The 20345-nt window shown below is 36.5% G+C and overlaps 2 protein-coding genes across 5 annotated transcripts in view; one reads left to right on the forward strand and one right to left on the reverse strand.

Annotated features, from left to right (window-relative positions):
- The window catches only part of LOC139967534 (tubby-related protein 3-like), a 54108-nt gene extending 46000 nt beyond the window's left edge, over positions 1-8108 (reverse strand). For all 3 annotated transcript variants that reach the window (XR_011793026.1, XR_011793025.1, XM_071971440.1), the window contains exon 1: positions 7831-8108. Coding sequence is in view for 1 of the 3 variants with exons in the window: in XM_071971440.1 (XP_071827541.1) it covers positions 7831-7850 (20 nt within the window). In the remaining 2 variants the exon portion in view is untranslated. The remainder of the gene's footprint in view (positions 1-7830) is intronic.
- Positions 8109-8993: 885 nt separating this feature from the next.
- LOC139967557 (PIH1 domain-containing protein 1-like) overlaps positions 8994-20345 on the forward strand; it is a 49136-nt gene continuing 37784 nt past the window's right edge. The window contains exons 1-5 of one of the 2 annotated variants that reach the window (XM_071971486.1): positions 8994-9216; positions 11388-11537; positions 12809-12923; positions 14996-15139; positions 16711-16991. In XM_071971486.1, coding sequence (XP_071827587.1) covers positions 9154-9216; positions 11388-11537; positions 12809-12923; positions 14996-15139; positions 16711-16991 — 753 coding nt within the window. In that variant the 5' untranslated portion in view covers positions 8994-9153. The remainder of the gene's footprint in view (positions 9217-11387; positions 11538-12808; positions 12924-14995; positions 15140-16710; positions 16992-20345) is intronic. The other variant, XM_071971476.1, reaches the window with a different exon arrangement.

Consider the following 20345-nt stretch of genomic DNA (forward strand, 5'->3'; position numbering starts at 1 on the left):
ACTGTAGCTAAAGGTGGATTGTAAACGGCCCAGTTACGTGTGTTTACCCGCCGGTAAACGTAGATGAATCAACTCAACTGTGACATTAGTAACAATATTAGAGAGAAGGTTACTCACCAAGGCAAGCAAGTCGGATAAACTAGAAATATGTTAAGAAAGCGTAGCTGGATATCAGTGAGGTTTATTTCCAATAATTCCTGTGGTTACTAGACGTACGTTTCGTAATATCTACAGAAACCGATCTCCCTTATCGCCTAAAACCACATTTTACAGAGCTCTTCCTTTTGTCTTATACCGCATTAATTAAAGTGCGAGTATTTGCAGGAAAAGTCTTTTGTAAGCGCAGGTTCCGTCAGAAGATATCTCTCACTGTAATACTTAATCATGTTCAATCCGTAACAAAAGAAAGTCGATCTTTATATAAGTGTTTGATTTGCACTTTAAAAGTACAGTACTGAAGAAATTCTTTACACAGTAGTTGTAATTACAGATAAAAAAACACACGATGGGCCCCAGTTCCCTGACTAACTTTGCAGTATACAGATCCTGTAAAGAAGCACGTGGTCAAGTCACCAAAATGCATTGCAGTACTGTACAAACATGGTTCTAACCCCACCCCTTCCCCCTCATTGTTTCACAATAAAATAGGTTACTGTTTCACAATAAAATAGGTTACTGGAACGCTCACCATGACAACACATTGTACACACTGGCACAGGCAGTCTCCCAGGTGCCTTGCTAAGCATGTGTGAGCTCAATCCTTGCAGAAATGAGCTGTCCACTATGTGCGCGGCCCTCGGCACCTGGATATTCCCCTAGACCTTGTTTTGTTTTGATCCCGCATCATACTTTGCACTGCACGGCAGCACCTGTTAATTTGCATACTGTAAAATATTTGCGAGTCGGAGATGAAATACTTGCTGTGAAGTAAGGGTGTGACCTAACGGATATTTCGCTAACCGTTTAACCGGATCGCCACCGGTCGGTTAAACGCCGTTTCCCGATCGCGGCTTTTTCGATGCACCGTCACTCAACTATTAATGAAAATAGGACATTATGAGTACAATAATTAAGGGTTTTTTTCCAACAGGTAGCAATTCAGGCAACAAGACGACAATCTATGTATGTTAATTAATAATTAGGCCCAATAATATTGCGAACATTTCGTGTAATAATTGCTGAAAAGAATAACAAACATGATCAGTATTCGTGGTCTTCAGAAGTTCAGATCACTGAATTTATATAACATTGAATTTATATAACATCGTAACTTTTGAAAAACACATTATATTTGTCTCTTTCACAAGATTTTAAACAAAAACTCGCCTAACTTAGCAAACTTACCCACCTTTCCTGCTTACTCATTACAAGTCATGTTTAGAAAACAAATTACGCACACACGTGTTATGCGATGGGTTGTAAAAATCAAGTTGAAACTGGTTTGAGCAGCCTCCGATTTCAGCGACGTCACATGCCATACAGTACTTTACATTTGATACAAAAGTTACTTCAACAACAGCTTCCCAAATTTTGTGTCGCAATAGGTTAAGTTTTAACCGCGTAGCATAGCACAGTACCATTCATAATTTGCATATTACACCAATTTACACTCGGTGTCCAGATGGCGGGAAAATGTAACATCGTGTTCAATGTGTTGTGTCGTTCCCATGGTGCGATGAGCTTGGGCAAGTTCGAATGTCGATGACCTACTTATGCTCTATGACCAATGTCAGTGGGAATTATGTGTGTAAAAACTTGGGTTTTTCCACGTGTTATATTTATAGAAGTTTTACATAAGCCGAGCGAATTTTGGGGCGGCTCGTTGATCGTGAGGAAGCACTTATCTAAGCATCAATATTTGTGAAAAATATTGTAAGGTTTTTCAGATATTCTCTTTGAATGTCCCCTCCATATATCTCTCTTTCTCCGTCCACTCAAAGCTCAACATTTACGCTAATTCTGTTAGGGGAAAAATTATCATAATTATTGAAATATCGCGATAATTTTTTAACTATTTATCGTGACGGTAAAACATATTGTTTTTCCCTTTTCAAGATTTTATGTCCTACACATTTTACCACCATGTTCCACGATCGCGGAAAAACACTGGCTAGACCAGTGAGCGCCTATACTTTTCATTTCATTGATTCGTTTCATTGACGTCTTTTACGAATGGTTGCCGATCGTGATGTCATAAAGTTAATGAAAACGACTGTATGTAGACTACTTGGGAATTTTTCAACGATTTCACACGATTTTCAACGTTCCGCGAAGCCACTGTTTGACCTCGCATTTCGTTGAAAATTCATCAACGAACGCAGTAACTTAAAATCCCAATCGTTGAAAATCGATAAATTATGTTAAATTCAATAAATTTCGATAAAAATTGTCGAAATTCATGGAATTTTTTTTTCAACAAATTTAAACGGGCGTTAAGCGAAAACAGTACTGTAGGTGTGCTTACCGAATGACATTCATAGCCCTGGGAATTTTTTGCGGACTTACAGTCAGGAAGGAACAAAAAGAAAAACGTGACACAAAATAGAAAAATTAACAACAATGAAGAAAACATCTGCACTTAATTTAAACACATACAACGGTGAAAGTTTTCACGGGAGGATAAGAGACATTTGACGATACTTTCTCCAAGGTATCATCTACTTGCTGCCGCTGTTTATTGTTTTAAAGTATATTGCATAACCGCAACTCCGTGCAAAACCGACCTTTTCAACCCACCGTTTTTGGACGCTTTCCAACAATTTTCGACCAGCTTGTCAACTTCGACAAACTAATACTGTAGGCATCCACACATTGATATGTTCGGATACATCTTAGAATCAAAGAAGTAGAGGTTATTCCTAATATTTTCATATAAGGAATAAGGAAATGAGGACCTCCCTGATTTTTCTCTATGGTTTAGTGTTAACTTTCAACTATGATTTCATTGATGCTTTGATAAGTTCAAAGTAAAAAAACTTACCTTTTCCTTTGATCTATAATAGCCTTAACTTGGCAGAAGTTATATATAATAATTGGTATGCTACAGTACTGATTTCGCTTAACTCCTGTTGAAAAAAAATCAACGATCGATAACAAAAGTTAAAAATCGATAAAAAAAGTTGAAAATCGGTTAATTTCGTTGACAAGATTTAGACTACTGCGGGCACGGTTGTCAACGAAGTTTCAACGAAATTTCCACGAAATTTATCGCGATCAAAAACCGCAAAGGCAATTCTAGACATATCAAGGTTGTGACTTGCGTTGAATCCTTAGTGTAACTACAGCCGTTTTCAGACTCTACCAGAAGTTGCCGAGGAATATTACAAACGTTGCAAAAGTGTGATTGTATATACAGTAAGACGGAGTAAGTTCTGTACTAGGTGTTTGAAAAATGATTTGGCTAGGATAATAAAAACTAGTCTTGGTCGATCGTAGCAAGCACATTCTATGACTCTTAAGTTATAGGCTAGTATTAAACTAGGATAAGTTTAAGTTAACTCACCAAGGAACGCAGTGTCAGAAAAAACAAGAAAAAAATATCAACAATGAAACAGTCGTAGCTGGATATCAAAGAGATTTATTTCCAATAAATTCCTGTGTTACTTGACGTACTACAGTACCGTTTACTACAGAACCGCACTCACTTTCAAACTTTTCTGAGAGCGCATTCCGTCCAAAAAATCTCCCCGACTTCAATGCACGCAAAAAAAACAAAAAAAAACTGTTATTTTCCCCCTAACCCGTTACTGTAAGTTGCCCGCGAAAGCAGATGGACTGCCCTGGTAAGGTCGCAGCCTGGGTCTGGGCCACCTGTAGCATGCTGCTTACATGTGCATTCCCTACCCTGGATATCCCCACCACCAAACTTTTTTGAAAGGCTTAGTCCAATCATAAACTTGGCTTTGTCAAATTCACGCCTACCTTATGTTAATTAGCATAGTATTTATCTTCGTGGGGGGTTTAGCACCGCAGAACCTTCATGGCTGGCTGCCTCTAGAAGCAAACATTATTTTACCCCTACTGTTCGTAATGGAATGGATGTTATCTGTTACTTAGTTAATTGAAAACCAAATATTCATTCATATATATATAAGTAGAACAATCCAGCAGGGATAGAAAGTTTATCTTGAATGAACCAATCAAAAGTCGTGCTATTAATAAAACTTGAAAACACCTGGCCAGCAAGAGAGTTGCAAACAATTGTTTCCATGACTACTAAGAAAATAAAGCAGTGACTTGGGGCCCACGTTGGGTAGATTTCTGTGGAAATTGAATATATTTTCATTGCTTATTTGAGTATTGTATATTGGGAAGAGCTGATCAAACATTACTGGGGAGGGCTTTCAACTGGCCTGACGGCTTTCAACTGGCCTGACGGCATGTATAAGTTTATTTTAATGAGTAGGGGGAGTTTTTATGAGTCTCCCGGTATGCGTCACATGAGAAGTAAATGTTTTGTTTTTCGGTTTTATCATCGTTTTTCAAGTGGAACAACTCATAAAATCATGTCAAATGAAAATAATATATATTTGAATATCCTTCCTTAGTTTTACTAATCAGGAATGCTTGATAAGCCATGCAATGCATCGTTCGAAAATGTAATTTTAAAGTAGAATTGAAAATGAACGACATAAAACAATATCTGTGAAGCGTGTGGAGCACAACTTTGAATATTCGTTGTGAAAGAAAACATAATGAACGATGTTTACTGCGTAAATAAATTTCGCGGAACTGGTACAGAGAAATTACGTACTGCAGCTTACGTCAGAGAAGCTCATAAATGACACAGGTGGATAGAGCGCATCAAAATTCGGTTTAGGAAATCCCTATACAGCCGACAAAAGTCGATGTCTCCTTCCGTTTTCGAGTTATAAGCGATTTTGTGATTTTACGATATGGTTTTCAGTATATTTTCATTGAATAAGGGCGTTTTGTTGTGTGTGTTTAAATAAGGGTGTGACCTATCAGATATTTCGCTAACCCTTTCACCGTATCGCCTACCGGTCGGTTAAACGTTTAAACGCTGTTTCCCGATCGCGGCTTTTTCGACGCACCGTTACTGGAATTTTAATGAAAATAGGACGATATGAGTACAATAATTAAGGTTTTCTTTTCCAGCAGGTAGCAATTCTGGCAGCAAGACAACGATCAATGTATGTTAATTACTAATTAGGCCCAATAATATTGCGAACCTTTCGTGTAATAATAATTGCCTAACACATGATCAGTATTCGTGGTCTTCAGAAGTTCAGATCACTGAATTTATATAACTCGGCCTTCGGCAACGTCGTAACTTTTGAAGACAAAAAAACAATATATTTGTCTATCAATCACAAGATTTTAAACAAAAACTCGCATAAATTAGCAAACTTAAACACCTTTCCTACTTACTCATTAAAAGTCATGTTAAGAAAACAAATTACGCACGCACGTGTTGTGCGATGGGTTGTAAAAATCAAGCTGAAACTGGTTCGAGCAGCCTCCGATTTCATTTTCTTTCTCTTGTGTCACATACATGATACAGTACCTTACATTTGATACAAAAGTTACTTCAAACAACAGCTTCCCAAAATTTGTGTCGCAATAGGTTAAGATTTAACCACGCTGCGCAGTACCATTCATAATTTGCATATTACACTCGGCGTCCAGATGGCGGGAGAATATAACATCATGTTCAATGTGTTGTGTCATTCCCATGGTGCGATGAACTTGGGCAAGTTGCCAAGTTCGAATGTCAATGACCTACTTATGTTCTGTGACCAATGTCAGTGGGAATTATGTGTGTAAAAACTCGGGTTTTTCCATTTGTTATATACATAGAAGTTTTTCCGTAAGCGGAGCGAATTTTAGGGCGGCTCGTTGATTGTGAGGAAGCACTTATCTAAGCATCAATATTTGTGAAAAAATATCGTAAGTTTTTCAGTTTCATTCATTTTCTTTTATGTTTGCCGCAATCGCGCCCGCAATGCATGCACAGCATAATATCATGTGTGAAAAAATGGCTGTACACGTGCGGACCTGAGAGAGCAAACTGGCCTTGTGTTGTTAATGTTATGACGCTACTTTCTAGAACGGCCATTTGCGTCTTTTGGGGTCAACATATTTTCATACGGGGTTTTCACCATGCCATTGATCGATGTACACGGTGATATGTCGCAAATATAAACTGAGAAAACGAATTGACGACACTATCATCATGAGCTCATGACTATTGGCCTACTACTTTAGTTATATTAAACACATTATTCATGCCTAAAACATCGTTTTTCTGTTTTTATAGATAGTTTGCAGTACATTACTAAGTTCTTTACATATTTTAAAATAATTTTCATGTTTAAAAGTAAACAAAATAGAAAAAATAAAAAGAGAAAACGCCTTTTTGAAAAATGGAAGCGTCCTCGCAGAATGGGCGGGGCATCTTTATTTTGCTTCAAGTTACATGTTTTCGCTCAGAAACAAAGTTTCATACTCCAACTCTAATAAAAAACCAAATTTACATCTCTAAAAAATAACTATTTTTCGTAATCTGCAAGTAAACCAAGTTTATATGTCCATTCATTGTTATTTAAATGGTTAAACAGCACTCTAATTTATCTGGAAGGGTGCCTCGTGGTACATAGCTTTGACTGCAATCTCTCTTAGATCCTGGCGAAGTTAAGACTTATGTCACTGTGTTTGGGGTTCACAGTTAGAAAATGTCCCCCGTCAGTTTCACTACATGTTTCTTTGAGTGTCACTACTCATGCAAGTACAGGAATGCTCTTGAGAAAATTCCTGCCTTCAAACGACTGTTCCAAAGTCTAATCAATACTAATAAACGAAGTTGCTCGTTTTCCGACGTTTTGCGTAACCACACATTGACCTTCTATTTCGTTTAAAAAAGAATTTCAACGTATCGTTAAAAATTCCATGAAGGAAATGACTGAAATAACCAATCGTTAAAATTCGGGGAATTTCGATAAAAATCGGGGAATTTCGATGACAAAACGTGGAAATTCGGTTATTTTCCTAATTAACGAATTTTAACGGGAGTTAAGCGAAATCAGTACTGTATGTATAGTCAGTAGTGCGAAGTTCGGCATACTGCGAAGATCGGCCACCCTAAGAAATACACGATTTTAAAAAGACAACTGACAGGAAGAGCCAAATTTCACCAAAAAGTACGAAGCTACAGTTATTTTCTCTCCAAAATGGCCCGTGTGCAAGAAATTACTTACATATTAGTCAATAAAATGACGGAGATCTATGAAGTCTGTTATATTACTGAAAAAGCAACTGCGCCACCAATTTTATCACCAGCGCCACACTGTGGGTTGCGTGTCCGAACTTCGCAATACTCTAGCAAGGAATACCAGTTCCACAATCACGAAGAATCTTCTTGGAAAACAACGTGAAAACAGTTTGCAGGAAAGAAAGTTTGGCCGTGTATCGTACTATAACAAAATTCTCCCACCATATGAAGTATATTTTCTGGTGATTTAGACCAGAAGATTTAGTTTTGGGGTGTTTTAAGTCTTAAGTGGCCGAACTTCGAAGTCACCATCCTACTACTAATGTAGGCCTAGACTAGGCCTAGCCACATTATTTGACATTTGTGGTCCTAAATTGAGGCATAACATTAGGTCGCTGCAGAATGGTTTGTGATAGTAGACCCTGCGTTCTAGATTCCACAAGTCCTAACACTGTAACAGACGGAGGCTACAACAACTTAAGTCACCTTTACTAGTTTCAGTCCAAGGTTAACGTTAGGCTACTGTATGTCTAGCTTAGGCTACTGTAGGCTGTCGGCTAACTAAGGGTAGTAAGGCCAACAGACAACACTGTAGTTACCTGGTGTCACGGTGATACATCTTTCGATTTGTTTAAGGAATCACGGACAAGCAAAATGTCTTGTTTTTTTTAAGTGGAAGGCCTTTTCCTTCGGGTTGGCTAAATCAGATTTCCACACTTCGGATTAAGTTACCTTCGCTTGATTGCAGATTTCTATGTGAAATTAGTACGGCGTTAGACCGCATATGTGTTTTCGTACACAGGTTCAACTTAACTAAAGCACTAACGTTAGCGTAGGCTACACACAGTATTGTACCATACTCTGTGGAACTTGCATCCATAGGCCTAGGTGGAATTCTAAAAGATTGTGTACATGACAACATATATCATTGGTTCCTCTAAATCACGTGACTTTGTTGTTCATTTTCATTGGGTGACGTCAGAGAAATCTCTGAAAAGATACAGGCTGTTTATACAAATATCTTGGTGCACTGACGCCTAATTTGGTAATCATGGTGATAGAACTTGCAAGTGCTAATTGATCTGGAATATGACCGTCCTAGTTCAGAAACCCCAACAGGTTCTGTATTGAGTGGCTAGATGGGAGAGGAGGGGAGGTGTAGCTATTCTGGTCAATGTTCTGTGGTGTGAATTACCGCTTGTGGTCACACCCAAGTGTAGCTTATTTCTGTCACAAAATGGGATGGGGGTGGGTCTGATGGTTGTGGCGAGGGGGGGGGGATCTCTTGAACCCTACCCTCCCAGCAGTTAATTGTGTTGGTTACGTCCAAAAATATTGTAAGTACGTTGAACGTTAATTACTGTTCTGCAATTCGAGTTATGATGACTTTGTGAAAGCACTAGTCAACTTTAACTTCTAGGTTAAAATCTAAATCATCATGATGGGGAGTTGCAAACACCGATATGGCGCAGTTGAAATCAGTGGATTGTTCTTACAGTCAGCAGTATTGCACCCATATACGGTCAGGAATTAAGATGAATGGTCACCAATTAACAAATGTCAAAAAGCAACTAACTTCCATTCAAACCGTCGTCACTCACACCGAGATGAGACCAATTCTGGTGACCGGTTCACTGAAAGGAATTCAACTGATATGTGTACATTGTATTTTTTAAGAACATGTAACTCCCTATTTACCTTTCATTGCAAGGAAATGATCATATCTATTGTATACACATTTAATCATATAATCTCGGCGTGCGATAATTTTTTCATTGATGACGGCTGAAGTTTCGCGGCAGCCAAGGATGGAGTAATGATTTTGTCGTATTCTACCTAGGCTACTCTGACATCCGTTAATTTGTCCGCTAGTTAGTAAATTTCATTTTGCACCTTGACGAGCGTTGTATTTGAAGTCGAGAATGACTGATAAAACTTTGCTTCATGCAGAGGAAGATTCCTTTCTTCAGCAGTTGCTTTTGAATGTGAGAAATCAATGGTGTATTTTTTTCATGAATTTTAAGCTACTGTAGCCAGTAGGCTACTTAAACTTTAAAGGCTAGGCTATGTCAACCAGTACAGGTACTATTTGCACGATGATATACCGTAAATTCGCAATAGTAAGGGCATTAATGATGACGATCTCGCTAATTTTGTCAGAGATTGAGTTCAATCATTCCGCTATGTGATTTCATCAAGAGTTTTACCAGATACCGCAAAATATGTTAATAATCATACTTGTAACACGTTTGGAGTCAAACTGCTCAAAGCATGTGTTGAAGTTTACAGTAGTATAATTCCCCTAAATGGGTGGAATATTCCATCATAATTGATGTTTTCTTGTTTCACTGTTGTAATTTTGCCATTTCTATAAAGGCTTTTTAGAAAAATTTCTCGTACTAGTTAGAACATTGCACTACCCAATTACAGGTACTGTGCACAGTTTCCTATAGCCTTAAGTTAAAGTATTTCATTCCTTGAAATTCGAAAATTTTACCAGTACACTGTTATGATGAAACCACAGAGGTGTGTGCAATTTCTCTAGCTGTGTAGCCAGTGCATTTGGCCAGAAGGGCTTACATAAAAATGGCTAAATCTTGATTATTCTAACGGCAATAAAGAAGTTGGGATGGTTGATCACCTTATTGATGTGTTGAATAATGTTATTTCACCTATTTTTAGTTAATTTGTCAAAAATTGATTACTTGTGTTCTATGAAGATTCCTACTGTACATCATAATCACAAGAAAGAGTTTGTCAATTTGTTTGTTTACAAACGACATTGCAATTTGTGACTTGAATCAGGCAATTGATTACCAGTTAGCAGGTTTTAACGCGAAACTTTACGCAAGTTTGCAATGAAGAAATTACTTTGGTATGAATACACATTTTACATTACCAACTCTCAATGTGGAGAGAACATGAAAAGGCCTTTGCAGTATCAGAGATGTTAGCTTCCCACAAAATTCATAGATTGTCTCAAAGCATAACATTTTGTGATCAAATGATTGTTTTAATATTACGTGATAGTCTCAAAAACAGTTCAAGTGCATCTTTGCACCATGAACTGGAGAAATTTTTGCTTATCTCAGAGGGCTTGGATGCCAAATGATGCGATCTTTTCCATCGTTTTTTTCCCTTCATTTGTCTTCCATTTTTCTGTTTTGTAAAATAAAAACTGGTCATTTTTTAACTTAAAATGGAATAAAATGTGGAATGTTGATTATATCGGTCCATACTTCATAATTACATAATTTATCACAAACTGTCAAATTGTAATTGCCAGAAGGAGAATTTATTTTTTTAAATAAAACAATTAGGCTATTGAAGGCCTAGGCCATATAACTGATAAAACTTGGGCAGTAGTTTTGGTGGTGTAATGGGATAAGATTTTTATCTGTTTTTTTACAACCTTGCCTTAGTTTTTTAGCTAGAAATTTTCCAGAAAAAGAATTGTGGTTGATTGTTTTCAATCATTTGTAGGATTGACAGAAATTGTGGTTCTATTATGAAGTTGTTGGTTTTTTAAATGAAAGAAGGAATGATGTATATTCATGATGTGTCTTGTCACATCTGGCATAGGCCTAGTTTTATACTGCATGCTCAGTAAATTGAAACATTGTATGCACCAGCCATGTTGAACCTACAGTGAGTATGTAGACTTTTCACACATTACATTGATCAATTTATCTTCAAATTAAGGCTAGATATCATAGTGGATCTTTGTGAGCAGTTCCATCAGTACACTTAATAGTGAATGTGAACCAGAGAGTTAGAGATATACAGTAGCAGAAACACAATGTTAGATGGGAAAGGAAAGAACCTGTCTGAAACATTTGAAGATGTTTGCTGTAAAATATTCAAATAAATCTTATTCACCAGAATAAACCAGTCTGGTTTAAGACTGTAAGCCTTAAGTGTGTTGCTTGAGCAAATCTGCATTGTATCTGTTTCAATATTATTTACATCCAGGGTGAAGTTTTTGGGAGGACGTGGGGGTTGGGGAGACAGCAATGTTGCAAATGCACTTGGTCATAACACAAAGACCGGTTACTGATCTTCAAATTCAGCTATGTTTCAATTAGTTTTGTGTAATCGTAGTGTGGTTCATAATACACAATCTATTGTGATGGATTTTTCTTTTTCTTATTTTCAGTCTCCTGGCTCAGGAGAGATGAATCTTTTTCCTGATCAAACTGAAGATAAACCTCAGTTCACTATTGTTAAACCAGAACCAGGTGTTTGTGTAAAGACGAAGGACAATAAAGGAGAAAAAATATTCGTTAATATTTGTAAAACTTCTCAGGTAAATTTTGTCTTCAAATTGATCTATAGATACAAAAGTGACCTTTACCTAATTGGCTTTTCAGCAAGGTTGCACATGGAATTGGAATGATTAAGATTTATGTGGAAGGAAGTCACATGAACACAAACTCAACTGATACTGTAATAATTAAAATGATCAATTTAGACAACTCTCCTGCAATAAGTATGGAAAATTCTATTTTTTTGTAATGTATCAAAGCCTTCACATCATTTAAGGACAGCCAAGGAAGCTGCCAAATTATGCCTTGTCATAACAACAACAGTCAGTAAATCCATTAATATTTCAAGACTGATATCAAGGTAGCAATGTTTCTGGTAACTCTCTGTGCAACTTTGCAAACATATGTCAATTAAGGTTAACAAAAATGAAGCAAATTAAGAAATTCAATTGCACATAAAAAGAGCATGGAAACTCTCCATAAATGCTGATCTTCTTCAGTTTCCAATTAGTGACTGAGTGAAACCTTGCTTAATTGCTTGGGAATGTTGACCTCCATTTTCCAATAGTGTTTCTCCAATGTTGGTTAATGATGATAATTTGGGTTTTTATGTTGGAAATTATCAAGTCCTTTAAAAAAGCTTGAAAAAGTAGGTAGTATTTGAATCTTGCTTTCAACCTTTGTTTTATTTTTCTTTATCTGATTTAGCATATTTTTAAATAAACAATAGAAGTAATAAATTAAAATCTTAATTTCTACTGCACCTAACCTGAATAATCTGAGAATATTAGGTAACAGTACAGTGTTGCAATTAGATATGTAACAGACAAACACCAAACTTTTTGAGACATAACAATGTGTCTTGTTTCATCTTGTGGCTCTCTTTCAATTAGTAATTATATATTGTAGAGCCCTCTCTGTTTTGCAAGCTTGAATGAAAAGATATATTATAAGATAAGATATATTTTTAGTCCACCGAAAATTGCAAAGAAATGGAATTTGGGATATAAACTGCATTATCAGCAAATGAGTCAATAAAGCTATACATTAAATCCATGTGACACAAATTTGTCTGTACTGGACTAAAGCCTTTATATCTCACTATTACATATTTATAGTGAACATTTATATCTATGTAATCATATTGATCTTTTAGTTCAACTTAGCATTTTCCATTTATGTGGGAATATTGCATGACTTGGTTAGAAATTAGAATGATGCAAAGTTACCACCCAATGCATAATGCAAGTTAAAAGTACTCATTTATAAATGCTTTCTCTTGGAATGTTCACATTTTTTTTTCAATTTGAAGATGCCATCACCAAAAGATATTACAGAAGAAGAGCTGGTGCAACTGCTAGATGACGAAGTACCTGATTATCGTATTCCAATGAGCATCGGTGAACCTCATGCTGAACTTGACAAATGTAAGAAATATTCATCCTTAAATGAATTGGTTTGTGACAGATTATAATAATAATACTTATCAGCAGTTATTTTAATGATTCTTAAGCGATCACAAATGTGGGAGAAGCCCGCAAAAGCTTATAGATTACAACTTACACGTCAGGTGGCTTCCAATTCAACATTTTAACTCAAATTTGGAATCTTTTCAATTTAGAAAGTCATTTCAGATGGGAAACTGTAGATTGCTCTTGGATGAAAAACCCACCTTACTATGACCCGGCCGGGTATTGAACCCGGAACCTCCCGAATGCTTAGCCTCTTTGCTTCAAATGCAACCGCCTTTATCCACTTTGCCACAGCACAGTATTAGATAATTATGCCCTCAGAGGCAAACATATACACCCGCATAATTTACATCTCATGTCTTTCTCATAATTTTTTATTTTCTTTATATTTTGAAGCTGAGCTCCATTAGGCCTGATCAGGAATCATTCAAAGGAAAGGAAGTTTTCTGCTTTTCAAGAATTTTATCTTTTTCTTTTGATCATTGCATCATTGCTTTGCGTTCAGCATCTATTACATAGTGATATCTTCATAATAATTTGTGTGGCCTTTTGATGTATTTGTGTTACCAACTGGAAAAAAAATGTGGGACAATGAAACTTTTCATAGGAGACATTACAGGATAATTCATGTCAGGCTGAAATGAGAAGGCCTTAAAGAAAAGAAATGAGAATGCCTTAAAGAAAACTGGCAGACTAACATACACTACTCTGAAGAGTTTTTTGAAAGGATTTCAGCATTTCTTTTTTGCAGGTTAACTTATCTTTACTTACGTATTATTTCTCTGGGTGGGAGCAACCGACATATGCCTATTCAGTCAAGCTCTACCTCTTTGCTTCATTTGTGGTAATAATCCCAATTTCCATTCACCATGCACAGAACTTGAAATAGAACCTCATCTCTATGGACAAAGTGTCAAGAGAGTTTACAAGTCATTCAAAGAGTTCTCTCCATCTCAAGAACCTTTGTCCTGCAGGAAAGTCACAAGAGAACTGACAAAATAAAGTTTTCCCTATCTGTTACATTCCATCACAATCTCCATCCTTCAAGCAACCATCTTCATATGCGCTACACCTCAGGTCAATGAGGTATTCCTGACATCCGATCATTGCCTGCAGATGCATCCCATTACCTGTGAGGTTTGCTTGTGCAAGCTTCTGTCCCACCATTAAGTTCTAGCTCTTCCTCTGTTCAGTACTTTCAAATTTTAGATTACTACCGGTGTGTGTATGGTACCTAAGGTCCACATATCAAATTTTTGATATGTAGAGGCTGTCAAGGACAATATGTAGATGAAACCAAGACAACTCAAGAAACAATTCTATAGCCACAGATCACAAGTCAACACTTAAAAACAAACCTCCAGTTGGGCAACACTTCAACATTCCAACCCACTTTATATCCAACATGGTTTTAACAAAGCAATTTTAGGTAACAGCTCTGATTCAGTTTGCCGTAGGAGGGAAATATTGCAAATACAGCGCCTCGGCATCGTCTTCATCTCTGCACAGTTCATCTCCTGCAGCCCTGTTGCCTCTCACTTCCTCTCATTACAACCTTTTTTTAATTTTACTCCATTCAATGTTCCAGTTAAGTTGTCAGTCCACCTGTCTATATAATTCAGTCTGTTTTGTTTCAGTTTGCCTTTGAAGAAGATTCTACTAGGATCAATAAGTCAGGCCCTCTACCTGTTATATATTACTTATTAATAAACATTATTTCTTTTTCTTTCTTAAAGACATATCCTCAACAAAAATTGAGGTAATTCAACCAGAGTAAATATTTTTTTACCAAAATATACCACAATATACCATTTAAGATGATTGGATATCTGAACTACTTTCTGTAGATTTGGAAATTGCTTCTGCAATCATCTAGTTGACCCTACATTAAGTGTTATAATTTAGCACAAAAATATGTTTCAGTACTTTTATTGTTGTGTAGTTGTTGTATGAGGCATGCATATAAACAGTATGTCTTTTAGATGTTGGTGATAAATTCTTGCCTATTTTTTAATGTCTTTTTGCAGCTGGTAAGGGTTGTACTGCCTATGATGTGATGATCAGTGATGAGTTTATGGCCAAGATTATCAAGAGTAACATCTTCCATGGATTCTTCATGTCAGTTCTCTACGAGGGACTGGAGAATAAGTTTGGCATCATGTTAGAGAGGAGTAAGTGGTTTGTTAATTTTAACTAAAGTTAATATTTCATTGAGCAATTGTAAAAACATGTTTATAATATAAATTTGCTATAAACATACTGTACCTTCAAACATTGAGTTTGTTTGCAGGTTTGAGTGAATAGTGATTTTTTAATGAGCATCAACCAAGAACTAAGATTAACAGCAGTATTCCACATTGACTGAAGTCATTTTGAATGGAAACCCTTTTCATAAGTTACACTATAATAACAAATTATTCTAGTAGCTCTTTTTAATGTCCAAAGCTTTTAGGTCAGACATGGTTTGATATAAGCTGCTGTGCATTCACAATGTTGATAGAAGTATGAACTGTCTAATCTGTAAAACTTAAGAAATTTCAGTGGTGCAGAACAATAAAAAGGATCAGTTTGGTTGACTTTGTATCACATTTAATCATATATCATTCCTTTCTAGACATTTTATTCTGTTGGCAAGAACATCAGTTAGTGGTTGTTGTTCTCAGAAACTAAAGAGACAAGAAGAGCAGGGAATTATTGAATTGACTTGAATTTATTGTCCACAATTGGAAATTTGGCTTACACAGGTCATAAACGCAAAGAGAAAACAATAGTATAAGTATCAATAGACTGCGATACACATACAGTAATACAAACATATATATACAGCAAGTCCTACAAATAAGAAACTTATCTTCTCACTTGTGAATTAAATATATGGATAGAATTAGGCACAAATGAGTATCTGTAGCAGGCCTTAAGTGTACGTTGTGGGCATAAATGCAGTCCAGAGCGGTTGTAAATGTAGTGCTCAAACAAGGGGTGTGTTGGGTCTTGCATGATTTCTTTCACTTTATGCAGACCCTCTTATGATACAAGCACTCTAACAAAGGTAAGTGAACACCGATTACACGCTTAGCAACTTTCCTAGATTGCTCAAGCATCATCAATCGATTCTTGTAACCGATGTGAAGATGGTATCATGAGATTATGAATGGGCCTGAGCTTCTGTATGAAAAACACACTTTGGAAGAACCTCTGTTGCATGAGAAAGAAAACAGGCATGTCAAGGGACAGAAGCTGAGGTTGTTTGCCCAACAAATAAAAGAGATAAAGCAGTGCATTAGCTGTTCATGTAACATGTTATTGGATAAGAAAATTACAAGTATATCTCGACAGTGTTAGATTTTAGACTTCTAGATCAGTAAATTTGGTCGCTGTGATGTCAAAGTGGTTTAATTCTGCCAATATCTGTTAATACTGAACTCACATCTTACTTGCTATCAGCTTAATGAAAGTTTGATATGTATACAGCAACCATCCAGCAAGCCTTAAAGGAGCAACCGTCCAGAAGCCTTAAAGGAGCATTCCTGAAGTTTAATTTCTTCTTAAGGATATATCTTGGTGGTGAAGGTGTCATGGTGGATTGGTGGTTAAATTGTCCATGTCCGTTGAAAGTGGTTATGTGTGATGTCATGCTTGTGCTTAAATTTCTCTCTGACCCTGTTGGTTTATTCCAAAAGGGGTACAGTGTTATCGAAATTGAAAGGTTTATCACTCAAATTTATAAACCCTTAACCACCAGACTGGACACAACTTAAGAACCGAAAATGTCTTGGAAATCTGCATGAACATCATATTCGAGCCAAATCCAAACCAAGAATCCTTGAGATGAGCCAGGAGGCAGCAGCTGCTGTAGATGAAAGGCAGACAAAGTCTCTGATATCTGAACTACCCAGTGAGGTATCCTCTGCGGCCCTCAGAGAGGCGGACAAGACACCTGAAGAACCTGAGTGTGTGATCATACAAGAACCTAAGACAGGCTACCCAGAATTCCTTGTAGCAGAAGTGAAACTCCCCAAAGTAGTGAGTTTGATATTTGTATTTTTATTTGGTTCCCCATTCTTGCAAGATTATAAGACAAGATTGAGGATATTATTTGATGTTTGAGAGGACAGAAATGTGAAGAAGATGAAGTGTTATTTTTCCAAATAATGTGAAGTAGCTAGCAGTGATGACTGCATTTAAATGTCAAATGTTTTCCTACCAAAACTGAAGAAACCTTTCCTTTTTGTATCAGACAAGTTGAAGTAGTTAAAACTATGTGTCTCTGCATTAATGCAGACCATCGGGAGATTTGCAGCTTTACTTATACAGGACACCACACAACCCTGGCATAGTCAAGCACAGGTCTCAAGTTAAACTGTTATTGAATTAATGGGAATGATTAAACATACACTCAGGCAACTAACACCATTCTTTGAGGTCACAGGTAGAACTAATGAATTGATTAAAAGTACATTCAGTAACTGTCAGACCTTTCAAAGTACTCACTTTGGCTTCAAGACATCCTCAAGAGAAATCCAGGTTTTCTGACATCTTGTTAAACAGTCATACAAGGTGATGACATGTAATCACACCAATATTAATAATCACCATGGTTACACAGAACAGAACCCAGGTGACACACAAGTTGATCTCATGTTGGGTAGTGTGATGCAAAGTTGGAAATATTGAGAAGAAGCAGATAGGCTGCACCAGAGATGGGCCTACATCTCCCAATGATGTGGTCAACGATTGGAGACACTGCCAATAGAAATTTAAAAAATACTGTTTAAAGAAAGGCAAACTGTTGATCTAAAGTTTTATAAATACTACAAGAAGTTGCTACAGACACTTAACCTAATATCATCTATCCTTCCAAAAATTGGAATTCATTGCATGTTTACTTCAGAACATGTAAGTATCCAGTTTTGTGAGCAATGTAATGTTTTGCATACTAAATTTTGTAGTCCAATAATTGTGGCAGATGAGCCTTGTGTGATAAGTTGAACCGAGTTGAGCCTTAGTCATTATAGCTAGTCTGCCCTTTGAATTACTGCTCATATCATGCCATTAAATTTCTCTTCTCATTGGAATCACCATAGATATTGAACTTTCATATTATTGTTATCATATCAAGGTAGTTACCAAGGTTATTTCCAGGTGAAAGTGTAGTTCAATGAAAAAAGGAATTCCTGTACATGAAGCTAAGGGATGCCATGTGAACTTATTAATATACAACAAGTAACACATGTATCTTAAGGCAATGGAAACTGAACCAGTGAATTTTCTTGACAAAGTGATTTATGCAAATACTGTAAGACATATAAAAGCTATGTGACTGAAAGGATGTTTTTGTACTTCAAAGTTCAGCTAGTATGTAATTGACACTGACTGAACCCTAAATTTGTAGTGCTAGATTCACAAGGTGTTTATAAGTACCTATTCCAGAACTATATGCATATAAGAAAGGAGCAAAAGTAGTCTTTTAAAGCCATGGATAAGCTATCAGTTATATGCACCTTTAAGGAATTTTTTAGTAGCATTCTATTAGGTATATGTAAAAAACTCCATAATTTTTCATCGCCACAGTCCTAATGAGGGGATTTTTCATCCCATAGTTCAGGAGAAGTGAATTTTTGAACCTCATGCCAACTTAATCTAATATATTTTGAACAGTGGAGAACGAAGAGCGACTGTGACGTCACCGAGGCACTTCATTTTTGGGGCTGCTGGGACGAATCATTAGCAAACTACACTGTAGCAAGGAAAGTTCTGAAAGTAAAATAGTGATTAAGATGGAAATTTCTCGGTGAAGTTGCAAGTTAGCAATCTTTTGAAGAGTTAAAACATTCCAGAATTCCCTTACTCGGTTTTCTTCATAAAGTGTTGTTCACATATTTGTTATTTGAGCTATTTTTTTAATCACGGACATATGCGAAGTCTGTACACATTCCTGTGTATTGTATCAAGGCCAAGCTTAGAGAGAGATCTGATCGAGTCTGACCAATGTTCCGCACTGACGTCACATCTTGACGTAAGTCAGAGTTAGAATCAAATTTACTGACAGGACGGCTAACATTTCAAGCACTTTATCACAGAAACTCAATTTCATCACAGGGCAAGGCTTAGGGCGATAGAAAGACAAAATATGGTATGACTGATAGGACGGGATTCCATTTTTCACAAAAACATTCCTTTAATTGAGCGAGAGGAATTATTACAGAATATTGCACCAGCTGCTTGAGTGAATGGGAGTGCAATAAATGGTTATAAGATACAATTGTGATGAATATAATGATGATGATGATGATGAAGATGTACTAGAACAAAGAACTTTCACTCTTGAGATGTCATACAGACAGACTTCCACATATGGATAGAGTAAGCAGTAAATGGAGAATGAGATATTGGGAACAGTTATTGCATAGTGCATTGTACAAGCCCTCTCTGTCCTTAAATAGGTCAAACAGTTCTCTTTATATCTCTATTAATGCCTTTTGGTAAAGAGTTTATAAAAGGTCACTTACACCCAACAAGAATCATTAACATGTATGATAGAGATGGTAATAAAAGTCTTCCCACCCCCACCCCTCACCTCCCCCAGCACCAAGCAGCATTGTTCATATGCAACATGCAAGGTTGAACATTCTATAAAAGTACCTCATAATACACTGCTAATTTATGTGGGCTTTTTTTAAACTTTCTTGTTGGATTAACCTGTGACCTTGGGTGGTGTAAACTTATGATCAAAACATTGTCTTTCGCTACCTTTTGTTCATAGTATAAAAGGAAACCCTGCAAAGAAGGAAATCAAACAACATAAACAATTGAAATTGAAAATCTACCTTTCAAAAGTGTGCAATTGGAAATGATTAGCATGTCCTTAAATTGTGATGGTTAAACTCAAAATCTTAGCGAAAAGTTTATAAATCCATGTCATCGTTAAACACAATCCTGATTTAAATCACAACAACATTTACTTTCACCTTTAAATATAACCAAACTATTGACATACAAAGTAGACACTAACACTTCCTGGTGACACTATGAATATATCACACACAGTTGGACAGCTACTTTAGACTTGGATATATCTCACACAAACATGCCAATAAAATTACTTTGTAGTATTTGTCTCTTTTCATTCAAGTCAATGATGATGGTTCAATGGTTGATGTCTGCTTTAATAAAGCACAGAACATTTAAACAAATCTAACATAGGTTTCCAAAAGCTACTTAAAATTTATGATTTAATGGCACAACCAATTAGCATGTTTCAACAGCAGTTTTGCTTCTAAACCTTAGAAGTTGCCTGATGCCTGTGACAGAGATCCTTTAAATTTGAGTGCATGGAACCAGGGCCTCTGCTAATGTCACTACTAGAATGGACGATCT

This window comes from Apostichopus japonicus, chromosome 1 (genome assembly GCF_037975245.1).
Source record: "Apostichopus japonicus isolate 1M-3 chromosome 1, ASM3797524v1, whole genome shotgun sequence".
Taxonomy (NCBI): Eukaryota; Metazoa; Echinodermata; class Holothuroidea; order Aspidochirotida; family Stichopodidae; genus Apostichopus; species Apostichopus japonicus.